The sequence below is a fragment of the Solea solea genome, chromosome 2 (genome assembly GCF_958295425.1).
Source record: "Solea solea chromosome 2, fSolSol10.1, whole genome shotgun sequence".
In the NCBI taxonomy this organism is placed as follows: domain Eukaryota; kingdom Metazoa; phylum Chordata; class Actinopteri; order Pleuronectiformes; family Soleidae; genus Solea; species Solea solea.
Window position 1 is genome coordinate 5,212,513 of NC_081135.1, and position 26,127 is coordinate 5,238,639.

Consider the following 26,127-nt stretch of genomic DNA (forward strand, 5'->3'; position numbering starts at 1 on the left):
TCAAGGGGGCCGGACCAGTAAAAATAGTAAAATAGCATAATAACCTATGAACAACAAGAACTCCTTTGTTTTTTCTCCTTTGTTTTACATTTAATGAAGGATAATTTTACAAAACATGACATTTCTTGAGAAATATAAGTGCAATTTCAACAATATCATGCCTAAATTTACTATTTACACAGCACAATGGATCTATAAAGGCACAAATATTTAGTCACGGGTATGTGGAGCATTTGACATTACGTTTAGCTCAGTGTGAAATTTTAACAAAATTCATCCTGTGGGCCGGATTGGACCCTCTGGCGGGCCGGTTCTGGCCCCCGGGCCGTATGTTTGACACCCCTGCACTAAATGGTGACATCATTTACAAAACTGATATAATGTTCTATTAAAGAAGAGCTGTAACTAACAATGAGACCATTGACGCTTCATGAAAGTGATGTTCAGTCAAGTGAGAAGTAGACTTTTTTTTCCCATAGACTTCCATTCAAATAGAGTTCCTTTCCACCAGGTGCAAACTATCCATCCATATTTCAAGTACGTTTTCATACACAGTCAATGATAGCCTCCTCTAAATAAGGTGGCACCTGAAGTGAGACACAGCTACTCTCTACATTTCCAACGTGCCAGTGTTGAGGTGGAGATGGTTGAAAGACGGTGACAAATGGTGTGTGTGGCAACCTCTCACCTCTTGCTGACTGTGAAGTATGGTTGTGGTGGGGACGACTTCTCTGGCACTGCTTCTCACTGTCACCTCTGAGGAGCTTGACATTTCCTGTCCAACACAGATAAATGAGGATGTAGAATCTCTGAAATCCTTATTCATGACTATACACACAGCATAATCTCTCTCACACACACACATACACACATTGTGTGATGGCCTTGTGCTTGTGAACTGGAAAAATCAGCAGGAGAGTAAGTAATTTTTACATTGTGATAAAAGATTAATAAAATCCCTGTGCAGCTAGTAACAAATGTTTTTCCATTACTGAGCTGCTTCCTGGGGAGGGGCAGACTTTAAATTCTCCAACAGGAGGATTCAGGGTTGGTGAGAAACAGCAATATATTGCAAAAATGACATCAATCCCACAGTAAGCCTTTCCTCCAGTGAGAAACACACAATATGATAAATGATGATATAATTGATAAAAGAGAAATATAATAAGGGGATTTTGTATCTTGTACTGTTAACATGAATGTTACATGGGTCTATAGGTCAGAAACCACTCAGTGTCAGTGTGATATCTTTCTCATGAACACCCGGTTTTAAAACTGAACACGGAAATGACACCTGTGAGGAGTGGAAAGTGGTTTCCCATTGCAGTGCAATCCATGTTTAATCCATTATTCAGCGAGATTCTTGTGCACTCAATGAATTAGCTCTGCTTCCTGTCTGAATGAGCATGGAGGGGCAGCATTGACCTGACTTCAGTGAGATCTGGATCCCAGACAACTGATGTGTTCTGGCATTTACCTCATGCACCACATGACGGTGGCACTTAGATGAGCAAAGTTTAAGTTGCCCTCTTCGATTTGACCTACAAGAAATTCTCAGAGTTGCAGCCATAGCCACGTTTCCCCGATAAACAGCAAGAGTGGAATGTAAATTATGCAGCCACATTCATGTGTTTCTCACTTCTCACAGAGCCGATGAAGAGAAAAGCCAGTGGAGAAAGAAAAATGTCCTTTTCATCTGTCATGCTCGCTTTCCTTAACAATTCATTGTCTACGGAAATGTCACATTCACTAGAGAAGCAACTTTTCAATGTCAGGCTTTGAGAAACTCACTTTATATACGGGCACAAAAAGAAAATGTGTGTTTTTTTCTTTAATTGTATAATCTATTACAGGAATTATGCTACATTAAAAGCTTGGCCTGTACAGTTACCTTAACGAGAAGAGGAAACAGCTGCCTAAATAAACTAAAATTGAATGAATGCTGGGGCTGCAAATAACAATACTTTTATCATCGATTAAAGCCATTTTTTTGTGAAGGATTCAATTAATTGTTTGGAAAATGCTGAGAAGTGTCTAAAACAAAAGATAATCTGACTGTTTGCTGGCATAAAGGAGCAAATCCAAGTTTTTTTTTTAATTAAAAAAGCGATTACAATATAGTTACAGATGGAATCGGTAACAAACTGATTCATTGTTGCAGCCAAACTAATATTTCTTCTACTTTGAAGGCGTGGTTTGCTGTTTCCACTTTCTTTGCAGACAAAATTTGCAAATGAGCATCACTGACAAAATGTTGAACCATTTCCTTTCCCCTTTTTTATGAGATGAACACATTGCAGTAGAAATATCGTTCCCGGCTACAGTCACGTAAAATAATGTAGGTCATCTCAAAGAGAAACATTCAGCGAAACATGATTCAGTGGCCATTTAAGAAATGTATAGGGAAAAAGAAAGTAGGTTTACATTCCCACCTGGACAGATTTCTGCTGGAAATGAATTTGGCTGACACTGGACTGTGAGGACGACGAGGCAAACTCCTGAGTCTCAAACTGTCTCTTCACACTGGCCAGGCCGCCAGGTATCGAAGACGCCTCTGACTCGTCCATCATCTATCAGCAGAGAACAGGTAATGCACATTACTCTACAGCACATATCACACATATAGGAAAACGTTGCATGGGACTTCATTTAGAGGATTTGATTTGACCTTGGTAGAGCTAAATCTCTGCTGTCTTGCCAACCTTGACCAATGATTGTTCTCTGACGGGAGACTGTGTTTAGCAGACTTGTGAATGTTCTGGTTTGTCTCGATCACATTTGTCAGTGTAACATTGTTATGCTGCCCTTATAGACCGGTTTCTTGTGCAAAAGTGATATAACTCCACACTCCCACACACGCTTCGAATGACAAGCTGCACATTTGCTCTAAAGGGCATCAGCCAATCAAATCCCATAATGCAAATATTCAAGCACAAATACCAAGACAATCGAATCACGTTTATTCATTTAGGCTCTGAGACTACACTGTCCAAACGGAGCTCTTGAATGGTGAAATAGATGGAAAATAATTTCAGATAATTCACGTTTTATACCATATATCAAGCTCTGGAAGGAATTATTCTATTAAACTGGAAAACATAAAAGCCTGGTTTCTTTGAGTCTAAATCTCATCTGTATGGAAAATGGAGTCCTCAGCAGAAAAAACCTACATTGACTCCTTTGTGCAGTTATCTCCTTCTTGTATTGTCTATTACTTTTCGACTTAAACATGTACAGTATAAGTGAGCTTCTGCATACAGTATACTTGCTAGAAAACAGCTCTATATGCATATATCGGAAATTTCAAAGCTTGCTACTCCTGGAACACATGCACGCGCACATGTTTTTTTATGCAAATGAGGAGGAACAATACAAGTCACTGCTGCAGAGCAGACCAGGGCAGTGGCATTTTGAAGGAATGTTATTAATATTCTAATCAACATACAACAGCTACATGGATATGACATGAAATCAACGTCTAACATTTAATATAACGGCCACATATAATGTCCACTTGAGCCCACACACACATTCATACACATGTCAGTACACAGTCTCATGGCCTTTTCCAGCTGATTGTTTTTGAATTATGTGAATAATTACAATCCCATTAGACACAAGCAATGAATTCAATCCCACAAAATCACCCACTGCTAATTTGGTTTCGTCGCTAACATTTAGAGATGAACCGTAAGGAGTGCCAGAAAATAATGAAGAACGAGGTTTGCATCCCGAGTCCTGCATTAGTGGCAGAAGCACTTTGGTTGAATAGTTTTTTAATTTTTTTGTGTGTGTGGGGGGGGGGGGGAAATCTGCTTATTTGCTTTCTTGACACACACTAAATTATAAAAAGTGAATTTCTTCATGATGAGTTTGAGGCTACAGTCAAGTTGTGACTTTTTAAAGTGTTACCTTCACTTTAATCATATTTGATTTACTTTACAGCTTTACAAGTTTGCTGTTTTGTTGTTTTTTAATATATAAGGTCAAACGGTCACTTATATATATCTATATATATATTAAAGGTGAAACGATGAATCGATTACTAAATTGATCGACAACTATTTTGACAATCGATTAATCGGTTTGAAGCTTTTTTCATGATTGAAACAAGATTTCCGATTGTTTAAGCTTCTTAAATGAGAATATTTTCTTCATTTCTTTGCTCTGGATAACAAAGAAATCATTAAAAGTCAATCATTTTGGTTTGTGGACAAAACAAGACATTTGAGAACATCATCATTTCCAGGTTTGACAAACACTGATCAACATTATTTTAGGTTTTCTGATATTTTATGGACCAAACGATTAATCAAGAAAATAATCGACAGATTAATCGATTATGAAAATAATCGTTAGTTGCAGCTCTAATATATATATATATAAAGTTCTCGTGGACATCAGCTCCTGATGAGGAGGACCATTCATGTGCATAACCTCCATAAAACCACACAGATAAAATGAGGCGTAGCGGTTTGGTTAATTAAGCTTTTTTTTTTTCCACTGTTTAAAAGCCACTAGCACCCACTAACATCTGGCTTTTGTCTGCAGGGAGAAAAGATGCAGTCTGTTCATTCATGACATCGTGCAGAGAAAAATAACAAAATTCCTTTTGCTGGCAGTAGGAACGGAGTCAAACATAGGTTCCTTCTGCATTTAAAGAAACTGTGCTTACCTGCTGATTGTGCTGGTCAGCAGAGTTTGTTTTACTGGACAGAGCTGGGCCGACTGCCTGTCTTCATGCTGACCTGACTGTCAAACGCTGCTTTCTTTTCAGACATTTTGCAGAACTTCTCTACCCTGTGCTTCATGTCCACAAAAGCCTCATTTCATAGAACTTCTCCTGGCAGCTCCCATATGTCTGTCAATAATATATATATATATATATATATCTTCATGAAATATAACTATCTTCAACTGCTGTAATGTTGGACAAACAAACCTTGATATATATATATATATATTACACGTTAAATGTTTTACACGAGATTGTTTTATATTTTATGTTCAACTATCATGACACAGATTTGACTGGTTTGGAAAGGAATTGCGAGGATATTTGTTGGCCATACCATCAGCTCCATGGTCAAAGATAATGTCTGAGTGAGCCAATGTGAGAAGGAAATGTTCAGGATGATTAACAGTGAGTGAGTGGACGAGTGTCCTGCTCCCTGCTTGACCCCTCTCCTGGATGTTTCACACATTCTCCTGCTGCTTCATCATATGTGAACAGAAATCTCTGAAAACATTTTTCTGTAAATGGCTTATCTTACCTTAGCCAAGTGGCTCCTTACTCCATACATAGATAGTGAGACTTTTGTGTTTGTTTGTTTATATCAGCATCCTCTCGAGAGGAACGCAGTTATCTATATTAACATTTAAGTGAGGGGAAGAATTGGCTTTGTGATTAAATGGCAATAAAATAAAAATTCCCCATCTTGTCAACACAACTTAAGCTGAGGCAAACAAACGACGAGGAATTGCAGGAATGGATTCACTGGGGAAAACACACGATGATTCTGGGCAGCATCATTTAATCCCTACTTCTTGTTGCAAAAAGGTAGCTTATATATATATATATATATATATATATATATATATATATATATATATATATATAATGTTTGACAGGCACGATCATTTGTAAGAAGTGGGGAAAGCTGCGTGACGGACTGGACAGACAGAGTGACACTATGTCACTCGTGTGGACATGCAGACGACAGCTGCAAGATGTAATGAGGGGAAAAAAACAAGACTCCCATGAAGATGAGCAAACAGCGTCAGCCCTGGATGGATAGATGGATAGATGGATAGATGGATGGATAGATAGATAGATAGATAGATAGATAGATAGATAGATAGAATAGAGCTGGCAGTCCCTGAAGTGAAGAGCGGGAGGATCATTGAAAGAAGTTGCTGATTTGGGGAAGTGACACTTCTCTATCAGTAAACCATCAGTAAAATCACGTGACTGGGGTTCCACTGAATTTGTCCAGCGCTTGGTTTTTTTCCCGATAATTACATGCAGAGCAACAAGCCGCTCGAGGCAGAGCTTGATTGTGATGTTAGCGCAGTGAGGAGAGTGCTCAGTGTTATGTTAACGACGGCTCTCGTGTGTTCTGAAATGGCTGTAAAGCTTCGACTCAAGGGGCTTGTTGCCATGCAGACCTGGGATCAACTAACAGCTAGGTTATGCTGCATTGTGGAGCACGAAATTCACTTTTTACTCATTAGAAATGCATTTTAATTTCAGTTTAACATTATGTAATGACGTTGTTATCCCACTGTACACTGTTATTCTTTTAGTAACTTTGAAGCACAGCCTTTGGTGTCTCATTACATTATGCCATGCTGTGTAAAAAGGCACCAGAAGGTGGCAGGTCATCACCTGTAAACAAGCCACAGTGTGACCTCATCAACAACATGCTCCACATGGATTATTTAAATAATAATAAGATGAAATTCACAATAAAGGGTTTCCAACAAAATGAGAGGCAAAAAAAAGTGACAGCCCTAGTTTACAAGGAGACAGCAGACATTTTGGCCTTGGCTGAATAACAGGTCATACATCTGAATTGTGTTTGGGTCATAGAGTGCGTGCAGGCTCTTCACAGCTGCAGCGGCTGTTTTGTTGTTGATAATGACTAATGATTCAGGGATATTTTAGACACGGGCGCCTGCTTCTGCGCTGCCTGTGTGGGTTCATCTGAATCTAATGTGAAATACACAGTTTCCAGAGACATTACTTTACACATAACTGACAAAGTGATTGATGGTTTTGTGCATTACCTCTGGACTACCTCTCTGTAAGGCACCGTTTCTCTACCCTGACTTGGTGAAAACTATCTTTGTTTACAATATAATGATAATGAATGTATAGATTCATTTTACACTTTGCATTCAAATCACATGGCTTACTTGAATTCAATATCAATTAATATGTATCGTATGTGCTACATTTTGTTTGTATTGATTACTTTCACACCAGGGCTGTAGTAAATACATGGATTTCTGACTACCAATATAACAATGTAAACAGCATACTTAATTATAACTTCAAAACTACTTTAAAATGACCCCTGTGATACCTAATTAGAAATGACATTATTAGATTGTTACTAATGATACTAATGATGAAGTGTGTGGATGGTTCAGTAGTAGACCCATCAAGGGAATTAAAGATAAATGTGAGGTGTTGGGAGATGATTAATGGGACGATAAATATGAACAATCTGTCATGTCATCAGGTCTGGACTCATTTTTCCTGTTTCTGATTAAAATAAGGATTTTTCTAAAAAACAAAAGACAGATGTCGTGTTTTAGATATGGCCGTTGCTCTGTAACAGTGAATCAGTGTATCAGAGAATCTGTTTACCAGTGAAAACCAAATGTATTGGTGACAGAATGTAAAAACTGTTTACACCGTTTGGTGAAATAAGTTAAAGATCTGTTTGTTAGTTTGTTCAATGCTATAATGTGCTATAAGTGCTATAAAAAGTGTCCCTTTCGTGAAAACGGCACAGGACTGTGATTACATGGATGATGTACTTAGTCTGTATGGGCTGTTGTAAAAAGATGATGGTCCAAAATGGCAGCATCCATAGAGTTGATTAAATATAAAAGGCTCATTCTGGGGTAAAGAAACACAATAATTCATACAATTAGGTGCAGACTTATAAAAGATTATAAGTATAATTATGATCTGTTATATGGCCACCTTGTTTCCCTTCCATCTCTGCTTACATCCCATTGGAGTTATCGTCTTACCGCAGCAGAGGTGCTCGTTTCTTTCTTGGACACGGCAGCCTGATACATCGCCAGCCGTTCTTTCACCGACACCGACTCAACCTCCTGGTCCTCAGTGCTCAGTGCCCTCTCCTTGGGATGTCCTGACCTGGCTCTGTCCGGAGTGCCTGCAGCTACAAACACAACCACAGAGGAGTTACATTTAAGACATGAATGCCCTTCATTTTTGCACGCACACAAACACACAAACTTTATCCAGCCCGTTAGTTTTATCTCCTCAAGAGATCTGCTGATATGTTCCATCTTCTTCTAATTTTCTGCCACATAAAAAAGACTCAGACAGTTGGCTTTTTTGTAATCAGACATAAGAGATGGTTACGTGTGTGAGAGTTTTCTTTCATTGAAGAGGTTGATGAGACACAAATTTATCAAATGATGACATAATTACAGTGTAGTTACTCCAACTACATGGGAAAAAAAGAAAGGTAAAGAATTGAAAGATAATCAGAGTATGTATTCTCGAGGCCAGCGCTTTAGTGTGGGCTGTGGCCTACTGGTGGGCTTAGGAGGTACTGCAGGTGGGTCTCAGTCATGGATTCAGGCTGCGCTAACGTTAGACAAATGTTTTTATATTGCATATTGAAGCATTCAAGTCTGGTCATTTTCTTTACTTTGCACGTCTTTGAGTAAAGAAAAAAAAAACAGTAACCATGGTAACAACTGCCTTTAAGGCAGGATAACTCTAGCAGAGCGCAGGTTGCGTTGACTACATCGGGCTCAAGTTGGGTTCGCACACAAAACTGGAATGTTTCCCGGGCTCTGGTCAGATTCAAACAGGCAAATGCAAACCGAGCTGCACTCTAGTCTAAAGCACATGAAGGTGGCATCTTTTGAGGCCTAAACGTTGTTTTTTTTTTTGCCTTTAAAAGCATCTCCCAAGGTTCTTATCTTTTAAGTGAGAATCATATGGCGACAAAGTCTCAAATGAAAGCATAATACTCATCAATCGCAAAGCACTACTTTATGATCCTTCACACTGCGCGGCCCATCCCTGCGGATAACCAATTTAAAAAAGCCATTGATTTTACATTTGACTTTTCTGCACTACAAAGCATCATTAGGCAACAGAGAGGCCTTTGTTAAAACTAAGCATACACCCACACTGGACCTTTTAGCACTTGCCATGTTCTCTCTCTCCAGGCAACAACACTGTGGGATGAAAGACAACCATAAATAGAAATGGTTCTCTCTCATTATGTGCTCACACTGTAACCCTTTGACATTTTGAAATTCTAATCCTAGATTTGTTTTCTGCAATAGGTGCTCACATATCTTTTTGTTGGTATCATTTTGTCTCAGAGAAGAGAGGCCAGGATACATTCTACCTCAGGTGCTTATTTGAGAAATCGTACGGCAGCTGCTTCTTCAGTCAGTGCATATACTGTAGATCTGATGAAGGTCCCCTTGGTGCTGTTGTAGTACGGAGATTAGTGTCAGATTCAGTGCTTACTGCATTAGTACATGCCATACATTCATGGTGGGTTGTGCAAGCTAACGCAGAATGCTTCTCTCCGCCCACTTAGAGTAACGTTATAGTAAACTGCATGTCCTGACCCTGACCTGATGCAGCCCACACTTTGATTCCATGTCAACAAAATGAAGAAATCCAACACCTAGAGATTTTCTGTTGAAGGCCAAGTGTCATTTTATAAGTTTTGAATTTGAATGGCATTCTGTATGGACATTCAGTAAATGATTATCAAAATAAATGTATGTTTTCAACCTGATTTTCTGTAGACAGTGACATTATTAAATTAATAAATATCAATTTAGAAAAATTATAAAGGGTTGTGGAGATGAAGAAGCCGAAGGAAGGGATAAAAAAACGCTTCTTTATTTTTGAAGGTTATATTGGAATTGGTTATTGAAACAGAGGGGTAAGATTAAGCATTCTTTATCTAAAATATAATTTATTTATATGATTTTTTTGTTTGAAATTTATTGGATTAAGTGTTATGGGTGAAGTGGATCCACAAAAATCTTTCATGTCGAGTTGAAGTTTAACACTTTAATTCAAACCTGAGGCTACTTGATTTGCAAAACAGGAGGGGGCAAAGTCCTCTTGGAAGTTTCCTCCTTCATCTGCATCCTGATTTCCAGTTTGAGTTTACTACCTACTTATCTGGGGACCGATAAGTAGGTAGGAAACTCTTTGCTCCTGTTTATTATATGTTCTTAAAGTCTGTACAGGATAGAAAAAAAAGTTTCACTTTTCTGCTCCAACTGCTCAGAATCAATGCAAAAAAAAACCTGAATCTTTGAGAGTGAGTCTCACTGAATGCTGTCGAGATGATTCAGAACATTGATTGATTCTGAACTGCCCTGTTTGGTCACTGCATGCTGATCATTTATTTGAATATTTCATGAATTTTGGACTGACGTTTAATGAATATTTTATAGTATATCTGATGATAATTTTTTATATATATATATACACATTTTGCTCCAATGTTTAATCTCAATTCCTGTTTAAATTTAGAACCATGTATATCCTGAGGAGTTCTGCTGTGCCACTGACCAGCATCAGGTTAAAGTGTGAATTCACAGACGTCCCCTTAAAGCAGGCGCCTATTGGACAGTACCAGCCGTCAATCACACTGGCGTCCAATCATATGAGCTGTCATTGATTGATTGTCTATTTTTTTGTAAATTAGAACATAATTTATGAATTTGACATCATGTTCTACCGAAGATGAACTGACACTAGTGATTGAGACCTTTAACTTCACTTTTCAAATTGGAACACACATCCATTTCTTCAACAGTCTACTTCAACCAAGCTTTATTATGGATGCCATGAGACAAAACCAGGTTCTTCATTTTTAGCTTTCTGCTAGTGATGCATGTTAGTGCAACCAATAACCCATGAGGCAGAGAGAGAGAGAGAGGAAAAGGGATAGGCTGACCGAGACAGTGGCATCTGAAAATAAACAGGGTTTTGTAAAGTAGCCGCCACCACATCCTATAAATATGGGTCAGAAATCCTATACCTGAGGCTGCAATGTGACCTAATACCAGCCCGATGACAGAAGCACAAGGATAATGCCCTCCTTTATCACCAGAGATCAGAGTTCAGGTCATGGTCTGAAACTGTCACAGAGGCAGAGACAGACAGGAGGGGTTTTGACGCCTGTGAGCTGTGAGAGAAGTGCTTTAGATATCTGTGACAAATTGTTGCAAAGGGACGCAATTGTGCCATAGCACAGAGATGAGGTAACCGGCTCCGGGGGGGGGGGGGGCTGACTGGAAGAACAAAATAAAACCATCAGCCTTTTTATAAACTAGCTCTGTCTGCAGCGTCATGTTCCCCTGAAACATGGAGACGTGTGGAGAGGAAGTGTGCATGTGTGTGTGAGTCACACTCAGTCATTTCTAATGACAGTATTTTACATCAAATTAATTAATATAATGCTACTTATTGTGACAATTTTTTAGTAAAGTTATTAAGTTTTGGGAAAATGATGGCCAAAATGTATTTAACTCTTTGTGTTTTTGAAGTTACATGAAGGAATGGAAGGGGTGGGGCTGCCAAAGGTAAAGTTAGTACTATTCAAGTAGACCACAGAGAGCTGTGAAACAATTAAATATGACATTAAAAAAAAAAATACTGTTGTTATATTTTTATTTAATGTGCTATAAGGCAAGTGGGAAGATTCCATAAGTAGAATGTATTTAAAAACAATTGTCAATTTGACTTAAAATCCCGTTCTTGAAATTAAAGCAATCTGTAAGTGTACACTTGCTTGGCAGTGTATATCAAGTTTAAACTCAAAAGTTTAAACTCAAGCAAGTCCAGTCACTATACAGCTAACTACAGACGGTGACTCTGGCCCTGGTTATCATCAATTAAACAATGTAACACATCTGTGTTGAAAGAGTATGTATCCTCAAGCTGTGTTAACTAAACCACCACATTGAAATGTGTGGTTAGGTGCACTCATTAGTGCTGGTGCCAACAGATGTTTAATTAGGGTTATCAGTCACTCCAATAAGGACCAGATCCCTGTTTACAGTGCAGTATTGATGTGGAAAAAAGTAACTTGTGTCATTCCCAATCCTGAACTGTTCAAAGTCACATTAAGCCCTTTACACTGGATACTATTTTCTTCCTCTCAGAGTATTAGCTTCTTATCTCTTTAATTCCCCAGCAGAGGCACAAGTGTTGGCACCAGGTGGGGGTGTAATGGAGGTGGGGGGAGGGCTGGGAAAAGCCAACAGGGGAGGTTATGCTAGTGCTGCCGGTATGCACGACTCACTGGCTATATTGAGCCTAGACATGGACCATTGACCTCCCTGTCACTGCCTCCTCGCTGCTGCCTGTGCTACAGCATTGAGAGGTGAGGCACCGCAGCGCCTGCTCGTTAGAAGTGAGGAGGTGAACAGTGGCACAGGGTGTTATGGGGAGAGACAAGTGAGGAGCATGTATCCAAGAAAGAGAGAGATAATTTAAGGCTACAAGGGAGCTGCAGTAAGGCTTTCTAGCACACAGCTAAATCAAAGCCAGTAGATCTGAGTCAAGCAGGCGCCGGCTCCTAATCCCAGAGGTGTCACCCCCATTCTCTGCCCACAAGACTTTAAGCAACCCAATTTTCTGTTCAGTACCTTCTGACCAAAGAAGTTGATGGCCAAGGTTTGAAAGGAGAGCCAAAACAAGCTATACTAATTGAAATGTCAGCCACAGAGGGTGATTTCTACCGCACAGATGGAAGCAAAACAGGCACTATAATTGAGCTGTCAAATCTATCACAATAACTTTTGTACATGGTGAGCAGATTGCCCCGGAGTTCTTCCTTAAGCTTGGCTAAGTATTTTGTCTCCAATTTGCAAAGCTTTCAATGTATTCCACATCACAATGCCGCTGGTTCCGACTCTCGGAAGGAAAAAGATCGAGCCCATGCATGACAATGCACATATGCACATAGTGCATTCACATTAACACAGTGCACGAGCACACCTTGTTTCTATGGCGCTTCTTCTCAATACAGCTCCTCCCCTTCATCTTATCTCTGATTTGACATCAAAGACATCTCATGTCAGCAGCCTGGCACATCAAACAGACTTATTATGAGGTAAAATGTCATCCACCACATACAATCTGTCTCCTTCCATCTCTGCTTAAGCCTTTCAAAGAGCTGCGCCTGAGTGGGGCTCATGTTGATACAAGAGTCAGACTTGAAATGCTGATAAAAAAAAAAAGAAGCTCATATACGTCTCTTACCTTCTGTTACTGTGTAGGTTGTTCTTCACACCAAAACAAAATACTAATAAATAAATGAAATAAAAATAGATTCCAACAGAGCAGAAAAGAACCTTGGAACCCCAGGGGAAAAAAAATGGGACTGATTGACAAGCTTCAACCCAACACAGCAAGCAAATCCAGGGCAGAGACGGACAGTGTGGCTTGGAGACCAGCTCCAGCAAGTGCACTCTACAGCTCAGTGAGGCCCAGGGATCCAGTGACAGCTGATTTTATTTTAGAAGTCCCCCTTCGTAAAAAATAGGATGGACATCGGGGAGCGGGTAGGTATATGTGGATTGGCTTTTTTTAGCATCATGTATCAAGGTAGCCAACATGCCTTTAAACCTATGTCACCAGTGGTCTTATGGACTAAGACGTCTGACACTGGGAGCTGGAAAACAGCCAGTGCATCCGTCATTCATGCAGCGGAAGAGACGTGTGGCATTTGGAATTATTGCTTGTGTAAGAATGGTAAATATCTTGACATTGACATTGTATGGAAGACACAGACGCACATACATACAAACAATGTGAAAGTGATAGGACTTGTACCATTCGATGTCACGTTACCACAACAAATAATATATCATGCCCAGATTGTTGGAACACACATTTTGGAACACACACAGGACTTATTAGCTTTCTTGTCCGTAGTTGGATGAGAAGAGCATTATTACTGGCATGCCTGTGCACTGTTGATATGTAGCTGCGGGCATTGTAAAAACTCACAATTATTCAAATAAAAGCACAAAAGCACCTTGGAAAGCTCACAAATGAAAACATATGTTGTTGATTTAATTCCTTACAAAGATGTAAAAATTAATAGAGGTGTTTTTTTTTTGCAATTACCATGGTGAATCTGTTTCTTGCCAAGCGCAGGCAGACCCAGCTGCTGTTTGCTGAGAGGCCCTTTACCCCAGGACAAGTAACAAGCTTCCCACTTGTCTTACACAGGAGTAGTAGTAGTTAAAATACAATTCATGTTGTTTTATCTCTTTAGTTAGTCTATTTACATCCGTTTTTTCTAGTAGTTTGTTACTTTTTGATTATCTTCTGCCTGTTTGCTGTTGTTTTGATCCTTCATCACAAGGTTCCTGACCTCTCGGCTTCCTCGGCCCGTGCCTGCTTGACCCTCTTCAGTCCCTCCATGTGCTGACAGACATAGTGTTCATCATCCATCTAGTTTTTAAGCTATGCTAAGGTCACCAATTGTTTGTTCTATCATCTATAACTATATTTTGTCCTACATAGATCTTCTTGTCTTAAAACAAATAAGTATTATTTCCCAATATATCTCAATATTAATGTAAAAGAGATAGATTTAAATAAAACTGACTTCCAGGATTCCCATATAACATGTCTTTGACTCTCTGTGTGCAATATTGATTGCTGATTCAAGGAATGATAATAATAATACCACTTCCTGTAAATGAAAGCTTATTCTCAGACACTTTTATAGACTAGCTCTTGGTATGTTAAACATGCGCTCATGTTTCCTCTGGAGTCAAATATGCCCACAGAAGCTGCTCAACATTTGTAAGTGATTGCATGCAAAACGAGAACAATTCAAGCCAGAAACCTTCAACGATTAAGAAAAACTCAAGTGATCGAAGTAGAAATGCACGGTGAAAGATCAGTCATATTGATATCTCTTCTTTCCTTTCCCTTTCTTTCTGTTTGTGTTTATTTCTGTCCTCCCTCTTTGTCTTTCTTGGACATATGTTGCCCTAAAGCAATGGCAAAGGTCCTCTTTTAAACCAGTGACCTTCTGTTTATGTCTGATCAGCCCGAGGCCTTTCATTCACTCTTTTTCCACCTACAACCTATTTGACATCACAAGACAGCATTGTAGCTCACATCTGTGTGTGTGTGTGTGTGTGTGTTTGTCTATTCTCTCCACATTATTAGCTGCGATCATGACTGTTTACTGAACTCATACATGAAACACAAGGTGTTCTAGGGGGGCCCACCCCCTAAGATGCCGTTGGCAGCACATCGACTGAAGAAAAGCTTGGTTATCAGGCTTGTTGAGAAGCTGCACTCTGCTGATAATCCCACTGAAATTGCACATGGATTTCCTGTTTCTAAGTGGGAAATAAACAAACTCCTGTAGAATACCTAACAAAGGGGCCTGAGAATATCCTCAGTCTGAGTCAGTTCGTCCCCCAAACGAGTTCAAAATTTAAATATTGTTCAGAAAATTAAGAGCTAAATGCGATAAGTAAGTCGTCAGTAATGCAACACCATTAATGTTTTGGTTTCAGGCAGGCTTCCGCCACAGAAATTAGTACCAGTCATTGTATATTTAATACACTTTGTTAATGTTACTGTCATTTTGTTGAGTGCTGTTATAAACCGTGTTTCCTGTTGTCCTCTACTGTTTGTGCCATCAATTAGAGGAGCAGAATATTTAAAACATAATATACAAGATGAATGATTCAATTAATTTGAGTGACATTGTTATTATTGTATAGCATAGTCTTTACATCACTGCTGCCTGGGGTGACCGGGGTGAAACAGCTTGTTGTGGCCACACATTGTTACCAAACACACACACAAACAGTTCCTATAATAACTGTATGTGGCGTAAACTTGTCTTTTCATGACAGACAGCGAGGGCTCTATTTTCCACTAACACAAGCAACATTTCCCAACACAAATGTGATGCGCCACTTTTTGTTTTTTTTAATTTCTGTGGCTGTGAATGTTGGCACAAACCAGGTGCAAACAGGTGCGGGTTACACAGCTCAGAGCAAAGTGGAAGGAGGCATGATTACACTGTTAGTGAGAGGAATACAAAATCGGCAGGTGGAGTTTAGTTTCGGTAATGTCACCCAGAGAAACAAAGTGCTAGATATTAGTGTGTCGGATGCACATGGAGCAGGTGAATCTAAGTTATGTAAAAAATCCACTTATGCTATTGTTTAGGTGGGGTAAAAGAGTTGCAGTGCCAGCTGCATGGTTTTTATATAGCCTTTAATTAATCATAGCTGTGTTTTCTTAAGTCCTCCCTTTAAAAACCAGATAGTTATGGTAAAAAAAAACACTTTTTCCAATAAAGAGCATCTGTGCGCACACTTACAGTAGGTGCATTAGTAGGTTTGTAAAATGTGTCCCCTAAATCAAAGTGAAATACAGTGTTTACATCAGTTTTGTTGGTTAGTTGCACATTTTCTTTTCACTAACTGAGTTTCCTTATTCACCTCCTGAACACTAGAGGGGGGAACTGACAATGGTGTGGATGCAGGTGTTAGTTATATTAACAGGCAGATACTGTATATTTCCAGACATCTGATTGTTTCATGTTTCTGAATTGGAACAGGAGCAATTCTTAATTTCCCAACATCAGTCATGCCTTAAGATCCAATGTGCAAGCCATAATACAAAATAGCAGCTAAGGATAAATAAATAAAATAAATAAAATGTAAAACTGACAAGAAGAGAAAACTATGTTGTTTTTCTTGAGAATACAATTATAAAGATATCATCATTTGGCATGCAATTCTAAGAGGAGAATAACTAAACAAAAACTGGCAAATCCACCTCCAACTGGCAGCACTTTTCCACTTTGAGAAATTATCTTGGGCTTAGTTTAATCAGCCACAGAGTCATAAACAGTAAAAATACACAGCATATCTACAGCGCTGTGCAAAAGTCTCCGTGCACCACCTGCTTTGTTGTTTTAATATCTGTCAAGTTCTGTGGTCATTGGCATTGGAATGACGTTGCTGAAAGTTGAGTTTAACTCATACAACGTGTATGTGTACGTGTATGTAATGCTAAAGCATTTCATGAATAAAACTGGCATAATCAACCCTTTTCAGAGCACAGAAAACTAGGATTTTTTAGAGATGTGTTTTTTAAAGTTGAATATTTGTTTCCCATATTTCCTGGATGTGTTTCACTGAAAGTGATTGAGAAATAATTACATTTTATGGTCATTATAGCATTGCTAAAACAACACATTTTGTGGTGGCCTAAGATTATAAACAGATTGAAAAACACTGCTTTTTTTTAATATGAACTTATTTTGTGTGCCACGAGGCAATGGGGATTTTTCTCACGTAAACAAGGCTGCCTATTTGGAGAGAGCAGTGTGGAGATTTAGGAGCGAGCTTTGCATGTGTTTACAGTGCTGTTACACACTGCTCTATTTAAACATTACGGCTTTGCAGGGAACAAGCTCCTGAAGCCCTCCTGCCACCACAGTCAGTCATGTGGTCTTACAAATCATGCAGTGTTGTCACTGTCAACTTGTCAGCGGAGACAAACGCCGTCGCTCAGTCGGGGGAAAACAGGAACGCTGAGGATCATCAATAAGCCCGTTGTCGTAGTCCTCAGCTGAACACCGGCCTTGTCAGGACCAGTCGTCCTCATGGAGACCAAAACCTGGTCATAATGAGGCATACCCGACATTTCTGAGGAACTGGTTAAGTTTAGGGTTTAAGATTTGAATTGTGGTTAGGTTAATTAAAGGGTTCACTGCTCATGGTTAAGGTTTGTGATAATGCTTAGTTTAGGCAGTCAAAATGCATGGAGTGTCCTAAGAAGAATAGCGGCACATACCTGCATGTGTGTGTGTATGAATATGTTGACTGTGAGCATGCATGGCCAAATTTATGAGCGAGCGTGTGTGTGTGCATTTGTGTTTCACACCTTGATACCACTTTTAGGCCTGTCAACACCTTTCTCACTTTCTACAGTGAGAATAGAACAGAATGACTTAATGACACAAAATAGAATGAGGTAATAGAGCACTACCCTGTACTACACCCAAGCACTCAGACATCAATAGACAATAGGTACAACCAAAATAAAGGGTAGTTGCTACCTTAATAAATAGATCGATAAATGAATGTAGAACAGTATTATAGATTTGAGTAATTATCTCAATGGTTGAAAAAGGTTTTACTGCACTATGTGAACACGTTTCTTTTTATTGTTTCAGGTACATAATAATGTGGCACCTTTGTGCCACACAACAGATTTACAGGACATGCGAAAAAAAAAAAAATACTAATTCCTTCCCACAAACAACCCAATTTGATCGCAAGTGGGCCGGACCAGTAAAATAATAGCATGATGACCCATAAAGAGATTTTAGAGTTAATGAGGTATGTTTTTACGAAACAAATAATAAACAAACCTCAAATTTCCTGAGAAAAATAAGTACAATTTCAACAATAATATGCCTGAGTTTACCCATTACCAGTCTTGTATAAAGTAGCTTAAAGGGATAATTGAGTATCTTACCAGAAAATTACTTTGGTAGAAGTTCAAGTCAGTAAAATATGACATTTAATGTACTTAAGTATCAAAAGTAATTTTCCGATAGTAGCTCAGTGGTATGGCGAGTTGTCTTTCAATTGGAAGGTTGAATGGTTGAGTTCAATTCCTGCCTCTGCTAGTCTATATGTGTCCTTGAGCAAGACACTTATCCCCATGTTGCAGTGTGTGAATGGGTGAAAACTGTAGTGTAAAGCAGCTCATCAAGACTAGAAAAGCTCTATATAAGACAGGCAATCATAAACTCTACTTCTAATGAGTAATAAAAAGTAAAAGTTGCTAGAAATATAAATAACAAAGTAAAGTACAGATACGTGAATTTTGTAGTAATGAAGTACAGTAAAGAAGTATTTGTACTTTACAAAGTAAGTAAAGTACAAATACTTCATTAAATAAGTACTGTTACATTACAACACTGTCTTTTACACATAATGACAACCTACAGATCACAGGGGATCTACAAAAGTCACACTACAATCACACTATCTATGTACCCTCATGTGGAGGATAAAGTGGTAGTAGATGGATGATGGACATTTTACATTTTGTGGGGAACAAATTAGTATTTTGTGGCCAAGAATCACATTTTTTTTTGTTCTAATGTGAGGTTAGTTACAGGTTCCTTCCTGACTTCACGTTATGCTCTGGATCCCTGTTTCGTGTCATTCCAAATCTCTCTCTATCCTTTCATTTCCTGTCATTTGCTCTTTGTCACTGTCCAATAAAGGTACAAATCAAATAAAACACCTCTTTCTGTTTCCACTTCATGGTTGATTACATTGCATTTTGCTTTTGATTTTGCTTCCATTAACCTTGTTTTCTGATGTTCTGCCAGTTCATTTCCGTTTGCAGTAATTATTACCGCTCTCTTGTTAGCAACAGTCTTCCTGTTTATGGCCCTCAAATGCTTACACACACACACACACACACACACACACACACACACACACGTTCGTGCAAATGTGAGGACACTCGTAGTCATGATGCATCCCCTAGCCCCTTATCCTAAACAGCCATTTTAATGTGTGACAGAACGTGAGGACCAGCCCAAATTGTCCACACTTTCACAAAAAGCCCTTGCTTCCTTTGGTTTGTACATTTTAGTACACACATACGCACACAAACACACATGGTGGTGGTGCTAAGGGTCAAGCACAGCTCCATGTGCCAGTATCTCATACAACCACACTTCAGCAATCACTTTAACATGCTGATTACAAATGTTTGTATACAGTCAATAGTGTATACACTGTTACGTCTTTTTGCAACCCATGCACTACATACTACTCGTATTTCTTGTTAATGCAAGGTCTTTCTGACTCCATGATCAACACACTGAGACTGACCCTTTTTTTTGCACCTTGCACTGTGTAAGCTCCATCTTGTATGCACATTGCTATCAGCGTCAGCGGAAAAGAAACTGAATGTAGCCACCACAGAGTTGCTATCACAGTAATGGAAGCGCAGTATCTAGCAAACGTCTAGCTTCCCATTAAAAATCTGCCGGAGGGGAGGCAACCTTATCTAGCAAAGTACAATCTAGTTTTTAAAAGCTGTTTTCTGCCAAATGGTTATCTCATAAAACAAATGGAACCAAAAAAAAGTGCAGTAACCACTCTGCAGCTGTGGTCATCAGCTTGACAGCGTGCTGTAAGCATGATACAATCGCAGACGAGCCGGCAGTAGAAAATGTTGCAACACATCTGATGTTGCATCCAAAAGTCACTTCTGAAACGTTGCTTTTCACGGAACAATTCCCAAAACAAGAAGGTACTCACACAGACTGTTGTCCTGAGGTGAGGCCATGGTCTGATCTGAGGACAGGTCGGCCTCTATTTGACTACTGGACATCACTCTTTTGGATGGGGAGGTGTCAATGGCTGTTACATTCTGGTAAGAGAGAGAGAGAGAGAGAGAGAGAGAGAGAGGGGAGGGGGGGGAGTTATCAGAGGAAACACCTGTGCTCCTTAACAGGAAAATGGAGAGGTTGCACATGAAGAACTGGCCCAAATCACCTAAACACACACACAGATTAGCACAATCGTTAAGTCACATGTTTGAGTATAAAGAGCAATGGCCTTGAACACAATGTGAACAGTGGACATCGACTGGAAAGTTAGTGCAAACAGCATTTGGTTGAATTTTAATAGAGTTTGTGTTTCTGCAATGTGATAAGAAGGTAGAACTGCATGGCTTTGGTGAATTCAGGCTTTTAACAGTCAGAAAATGATCTTTATTTTCTTTATTTTCAACATCAGGTGATAATTTTACAACTTTACTAACTTTATCAATCACTAGTTTTGAGTCTAATTCCATTGAGCATGACATTACTGTACATTTACTCCCATTTAGAGGAAAATAGACAATAAAGCACAGCGAACAGGAGCCTGGTTGCTGCAAATTCCCGGTTTTAGAACTGACATGCAAATCTCGAGGCTTCACAACCAGCTTTCATTTTGCAACCAGAGGACAACGTCCACTTTTTATGTACAGTTTATGGTCAGAACGTCAACATGTGTTGTAGGTTTAAACCCCATCACAGGATGATTACTAGCTTAGACGTCAGCTGTTCAGTTGCAAATCATCACTGCGGGGGAACAAACACACCTGTCTGTGTGTGTCCATGTGGAGGTGTGTGTGTAGTTGCAAATGTGCAGGTGTGTTCCTCATCATTTGCAAATCAAATTTATTCCCCATGGCGGGGTTGTTTTTTTTTTTCCATCCCTTTTTCCGACAGCTTCTGGTTGAGCATAGACGCAACGTGACAACAAACATGCAGCGACTCCATGCACACGCACACAGCATAAACCTGTCTGTCAGCCCCCCCCCCCTCCCCAACATAATTTCAGAAAAGCAACAAAGGACAAAACATTGGACTCAGAAATCCAATTTAGCAAATCCCCATACCCTCCTACACAGTATTACACACACACACACACACACACACACTGGGATAAAATGAGGATGTAAACATAACCTCTCCCTTTCTACCACAGTTATCCTCACTCTCTTGCTGAAGCACCACTCACACCAAATGAAACTCAGTAAACTGCGAGGAGTAGAAACACACGGTGCTCACCAGCTGCTAACCACAGCTCCCCAGTGCTCCGTGTTTGACTTCTGACGTTAAACACAGCATTTTGTCTTCATCAGGGCGTTACTTTGCTTGGGGAATGATTAAGGGAACAAGTGTGAGGATGTTCTACAGGCCAGTGTGTGAAAAGTGTGTGTGTGTGAGTTTGTGGTGGTTGAATATCAGTGAAGCAAGTTACGGAAGTGAATGCCTCTGAATGAAAGTCATTATAGGGGATTGAGACATTAAACTCCCTTTGGTTTTCTGCTGGGCTTGTTTCCACTTCAATTCTGACCTATTTTGAAGGACATTTTCTATTTTCTAGTTCACTTTCTATTTTACAGTTGCATCACAGCAGATATAAAACACAGAATTACCCCAGGACTAAAAAAAAAGGGCTATACGGTAGTTGAGATCATGTCTGAACTCACTCAGAGACACAAAGTCATTAAGGTTGAATGTGTTCTGGAGGTTATTAAATGACCAGGGAGTAGCAGTGTCTTCAATTGGAGCGTCATCGCGTCATTAGTTCAAGTCAATTTGGACTGCACTACGGCGGCAATCTAGTTATTTCCATTGTAGTCAAACTGATGGTAATTATTGAAATAATTGGACACATTGTTTGTCTTCGTGTGTCATTTCATCTGAACATAAAGATATCGTTTCCCATTTAAATACATTGATTTGCTCTAATTATTTTTGCTCACATTTGAGATGGGTTAAACAGAATGTGCACACATTACATTTCTATAGAGCATTTGAATTTTAATTGCATTTTTTTATTTAAACAATCCTGATAAACCATATGACCTTATTTTGAAAACTATACAAAAAAAAGAACGTTTTATTACTATTATTATCAAAATCAAAAAAAAGATTTTTATCATGTTCTAATACAACATGTTTTTTGGAACGAAGCCAACACAATGGGATGTAGCAGAGAAATAACAGAAGTTGGTAATGACACCAGTAGACGTTGAAAATACAAAATGAATCATGTTACTGGTAAAAACAAGTTGTTTTGTAGCCCCAGGCAATCATTCTGCAAAGAAAAACTGACAATGTGAAGTTATCCTGCAGCCAAAACTCAATTCATCTCTTTACAAAGCTCGTCAAGGACAAGAGCTTGGCACACCAGGATACTGTTTTCATTTAAAGATTATTGAGCATTAAAAACACAACCAGAGGTATATGACATGAGACACTCTGTGTCATCTCTAGACAGAACATTTCTGTTGATGTATTTATCTAAAGTATGAAGATATTCCATCACTGGTGTGTGTGTGAGTTGAGTCCATTTAAGTGGCGCTGCCCTTTAAACGACCACATTTTTATCTTACCACATATTTCCACCGATTAAAAGTGAGTATGACGGTATAATAATTTTTATGAGATACAATAAGCAGATGAACAGCAGCAGTGGTTGAGCACAACGTGTCATGCAAACCAAGTGCTATCTCACTTTGAGTCCCTGCCATATGTTGTCTTTGGCGCAGGATGCCACAGAGGAAGAAGGGTGGTGGTGGTGGTGGTGGTGGTGGTGGTGGTGTGTGAGTGTGCGTGTGAGCTACAGACTGACAGAGTTAATAAGGGACAGTGGTTGGTGAAATCTGTCTAAATGCATTGGCATGTCATGAGAGATAATCCCACAGAGAGAGAACAAAAAAAAATCACCTCTTAAAAGTAGCTCAGCTAATGAAATCAGTGCAGGCCATCTGGGACCACTTCATGTGTGACAGACGCCCACAAAGAGGCCAGTCGGACCCACGATGATGGTGAAACCATGGCAACTGAAAGCACTGACATCCCCCACCTTTCACATCGGTGCCTGTTAGACGGTGACATCACCGGGGCATATAGAGTGATCCGGGACTTTTGCAATTTACGCTGATTGTCTTGTATCAGCTATTGACATTTTCGTCCTCTGACAAGCAGCGTCTACAAGTAGGACTTTAATGGCATGCTGTGGTGCATGGCGGGTCTCTACAGAGATCTGTCCGCCTCTCTCTCCTCAAATGTTCTCTATCTGTCCTCCCCCTCTCCCCTCCCCTGTGTCGCCCTCAGTTTCCAAAATGTCAGTCTCAGAAGTCAGTTCGTCAAGAATTGATTCGTAAAGGTTTTTTTTTTTTCTCCACCCACGGACGGAAATGTGTCATTTGGGTGAGAGAATGTGCAAAAAGATAACTTGTATGGTGTGTGTTGAGTTTTGTTATCTCATGACACAGAGTCTGAAAATGTATCATCATTCCTCAACCAACGAAATGTAACTAGGCGTAATCTTCTTTCTGGCTTTAGGATTCTGTATAATTTACTTATATTTTTGACTCTATAAAACGTCTAAATCCATAATGGAACAATTCACAAAAACAAATATCTAAAGCTTCATGACAAAAGTCAAATTTAAAAAACTTTCTTTCTCTGTGTTCTCCTCTAGCCCACTCACAGTACCTCCACAACCCACCAGGGGTCCTGAGACTACAGCGGTGATCACTGTTGTCAGCAAAATGACTAAAGTGAGTTTGACTACAATATAGCATTGAGCTTCCATCCAACTACTTTGGTCTCAAATAGGTCGGAAATTGCTCACGTTGCTTTTGCAGGAGTTTGAGGAGCAGTCAAAATCAATAAGGTCCATGGGTTCAATACTGGATGTGACATTTTGGAGGAGAAAGGTTGTCTATCTCAGCGAAATGTACTTCTTAAACACACTTACAACCTTATTTTGGGACTATCCTCTGACAACTTTTACTTACTTTTTTCCTGAATTATACCTCACTGCTTACATCTAGAGTGTGCTGTGTCTGTGCCATGATGTAAAAATCACTGATTTTGGTTTACAAACTTTATTTTTAAGCCAGAAAAGACTCTTAAGTGTAAAAAAATATTAAGTGAGCCTTTTGTTAAGTGGCTAATATCCATTTTCCCTCTGTCCCTGACCACAGCCATGTTATCAGCGAGAGCCCTCACTGAATTCAATGTAGATACCACAGAAAATTCCAATCGTTTGACACATATGTGAATCGTGTGGACACAGATTGAGTGTATTCACACATGCGGTTAGTCGGGCCACACCCAAGCACCCTCTAATTGCTCTTGGAACAAGTGAATCTGACGGTGAATGCTGCCTTACGTGTTAGTTGGCATAAGTGGCTGCTCTCAGACGTTGCCCATGCGCTTCATCAACTGTAAACCAATCACTGGGACTTAGTGATTTCAAACTACTATGCACAAGTAAACTTTAACTAAGATACCATAGCAACAAACATAGCAACTTGTATGTGAGCATGTGAACAACTAAGAGTCACTCTTGGGGATCATGAGTTTTAAATATAACTCATACATATTGGTATTGTTGCAAAACTAAACATGCAGAGAAATAAAAACATTTGATTGGAAATAAACTGAATGGATCAACAGACACAGAAACCATATTTGGGTATTTTTCTCCTCTGCTTGCTCTTCTATTCTTCTACTTTCCATTATCACTAATTACTAGTCCTAATTCACTGAATGTAGAATCGGAGTAGTTCAAATTTTTAGTTGCTACATTCTTGTAGTGGACAAGGTTTATAAGACAACGTTGAACAAGAGGAAACCACATTCTGATTAAAATCCGTCTGACCAAACAGTGTTTACAACATTTACTAATCTGAGACTCGCAATCTTCATTTCACTGAGGCTGAAAAGCTTAAGTAATCACAACGTCACCCCCTGTAATTGTGACCCACCATAATAAAACCCCATTATTCTGTGTAATTGTGAAATCCTTTTGGTAATTAAAGACTCTGGCATTGAAGAGGCACTTCACTGATTTCACACATTACAGCTCCTGGTCATGGGCTGAAACACCAGAACTAAAATGTCCTTTGTGGCTCTGGAGAAGCTTTGGCAAGCCAGAGAAAATCACTCCAATCATGTAATTATGGTTGTTTTATCCATAGCAACATTTATATTTTGAACTAATTGGATATGAAGTAAAACATATTAACTATGCTGTGTGTTAAATGTATGAATGTCAAAATAATATCACACATCAATGCTTGACATAATTTTCTTTGGTTCCCTTAATGGACTGATATACAAAAGCTCTATTTATAGTTACTTGTGTATTTGCTAAATGAAGATAATGCATCTTGCTGCATATAACTTGTATGATTATATCATTTCCAAGTTGTGTTTGGCTATAATACAAGATGCCTTGGAGGGGAATTAGGGGATTTTTCAGCCTGGGGTCCATGATCATAAATGTGCGTGTAAAAGTAAATTGTACTTACAATAAACTTTTAGAATAAGTCCAGTAGATTGGTTCAGTGAGCCACAACATAACAGCAATGGCTCCAGAGTAATTCTACAACATTCAACATTCACTCTGTGTTATGTCTCATTTTCGCCTATAAGTGCCTCAAATGATCATTTTAAGAGACATTATTAAAGCACTCGTGTCACTAAACTCTCAAACTTGAGTCTTCAGACTTGTTTTCTGGTAAGTCATTAAAAAACGTGACTTGACTGCATGAAGCAACAACATGGCTGATTTTATTTTTATTTATTTTTTTTTTAATGAATGCATATTTTTTTTACTTTCAGCCATTTACAGGGAGTGAATGTTAATTGGATTTGGTAAGTCTTGCTCTTTGGTCCATTAACCAAGTGATAAGAACTGTCAAGGTCCACTGTACACTACAGTGAATAGACCCTAGTGTTACCATCTGTTTCCACTAAT

General features: G+C 39.2%; 1 protein-coding gene across 2 annotated transcripts in view; it reads right to left on the bottom strand.

The window, feature by feature from the left end:
- xirp2a (xin actin binding repeat containing 2a) overlaps nt 1-26,127 on the bottom strand; it is a 55,424-nt gene that overhangs the window by 12,475 nt on the left and 16,822 nt on the right. Inside the window, exons 4-7 of one of the 2 annotated variants that reach the window (XM_058612334.1) lie at nt 20,110-20,221; nt 7,768-7,919; nt 2,433-2,570; nt 689-775 (exon numbers count right to left, since the gene is read on the bottom strand). In XM_058612334.1, the coding sequence (XP_058468317.1) occupies nt 689-775; nt 2,433-2,570; nt 7,768-7,919; nt 20,110-20,221 (489 nt within the window). Of the gene's footprint in view, nt 1-688; nt 776-2,432; nt 2,571-7,767; nt 7,920-13,024; nt 13,251-20,109; nt 20,222-26,127 lie in introns of those variants that run through there. The other variant, XM_058612335.1, reaches the window with a different exon arrangement.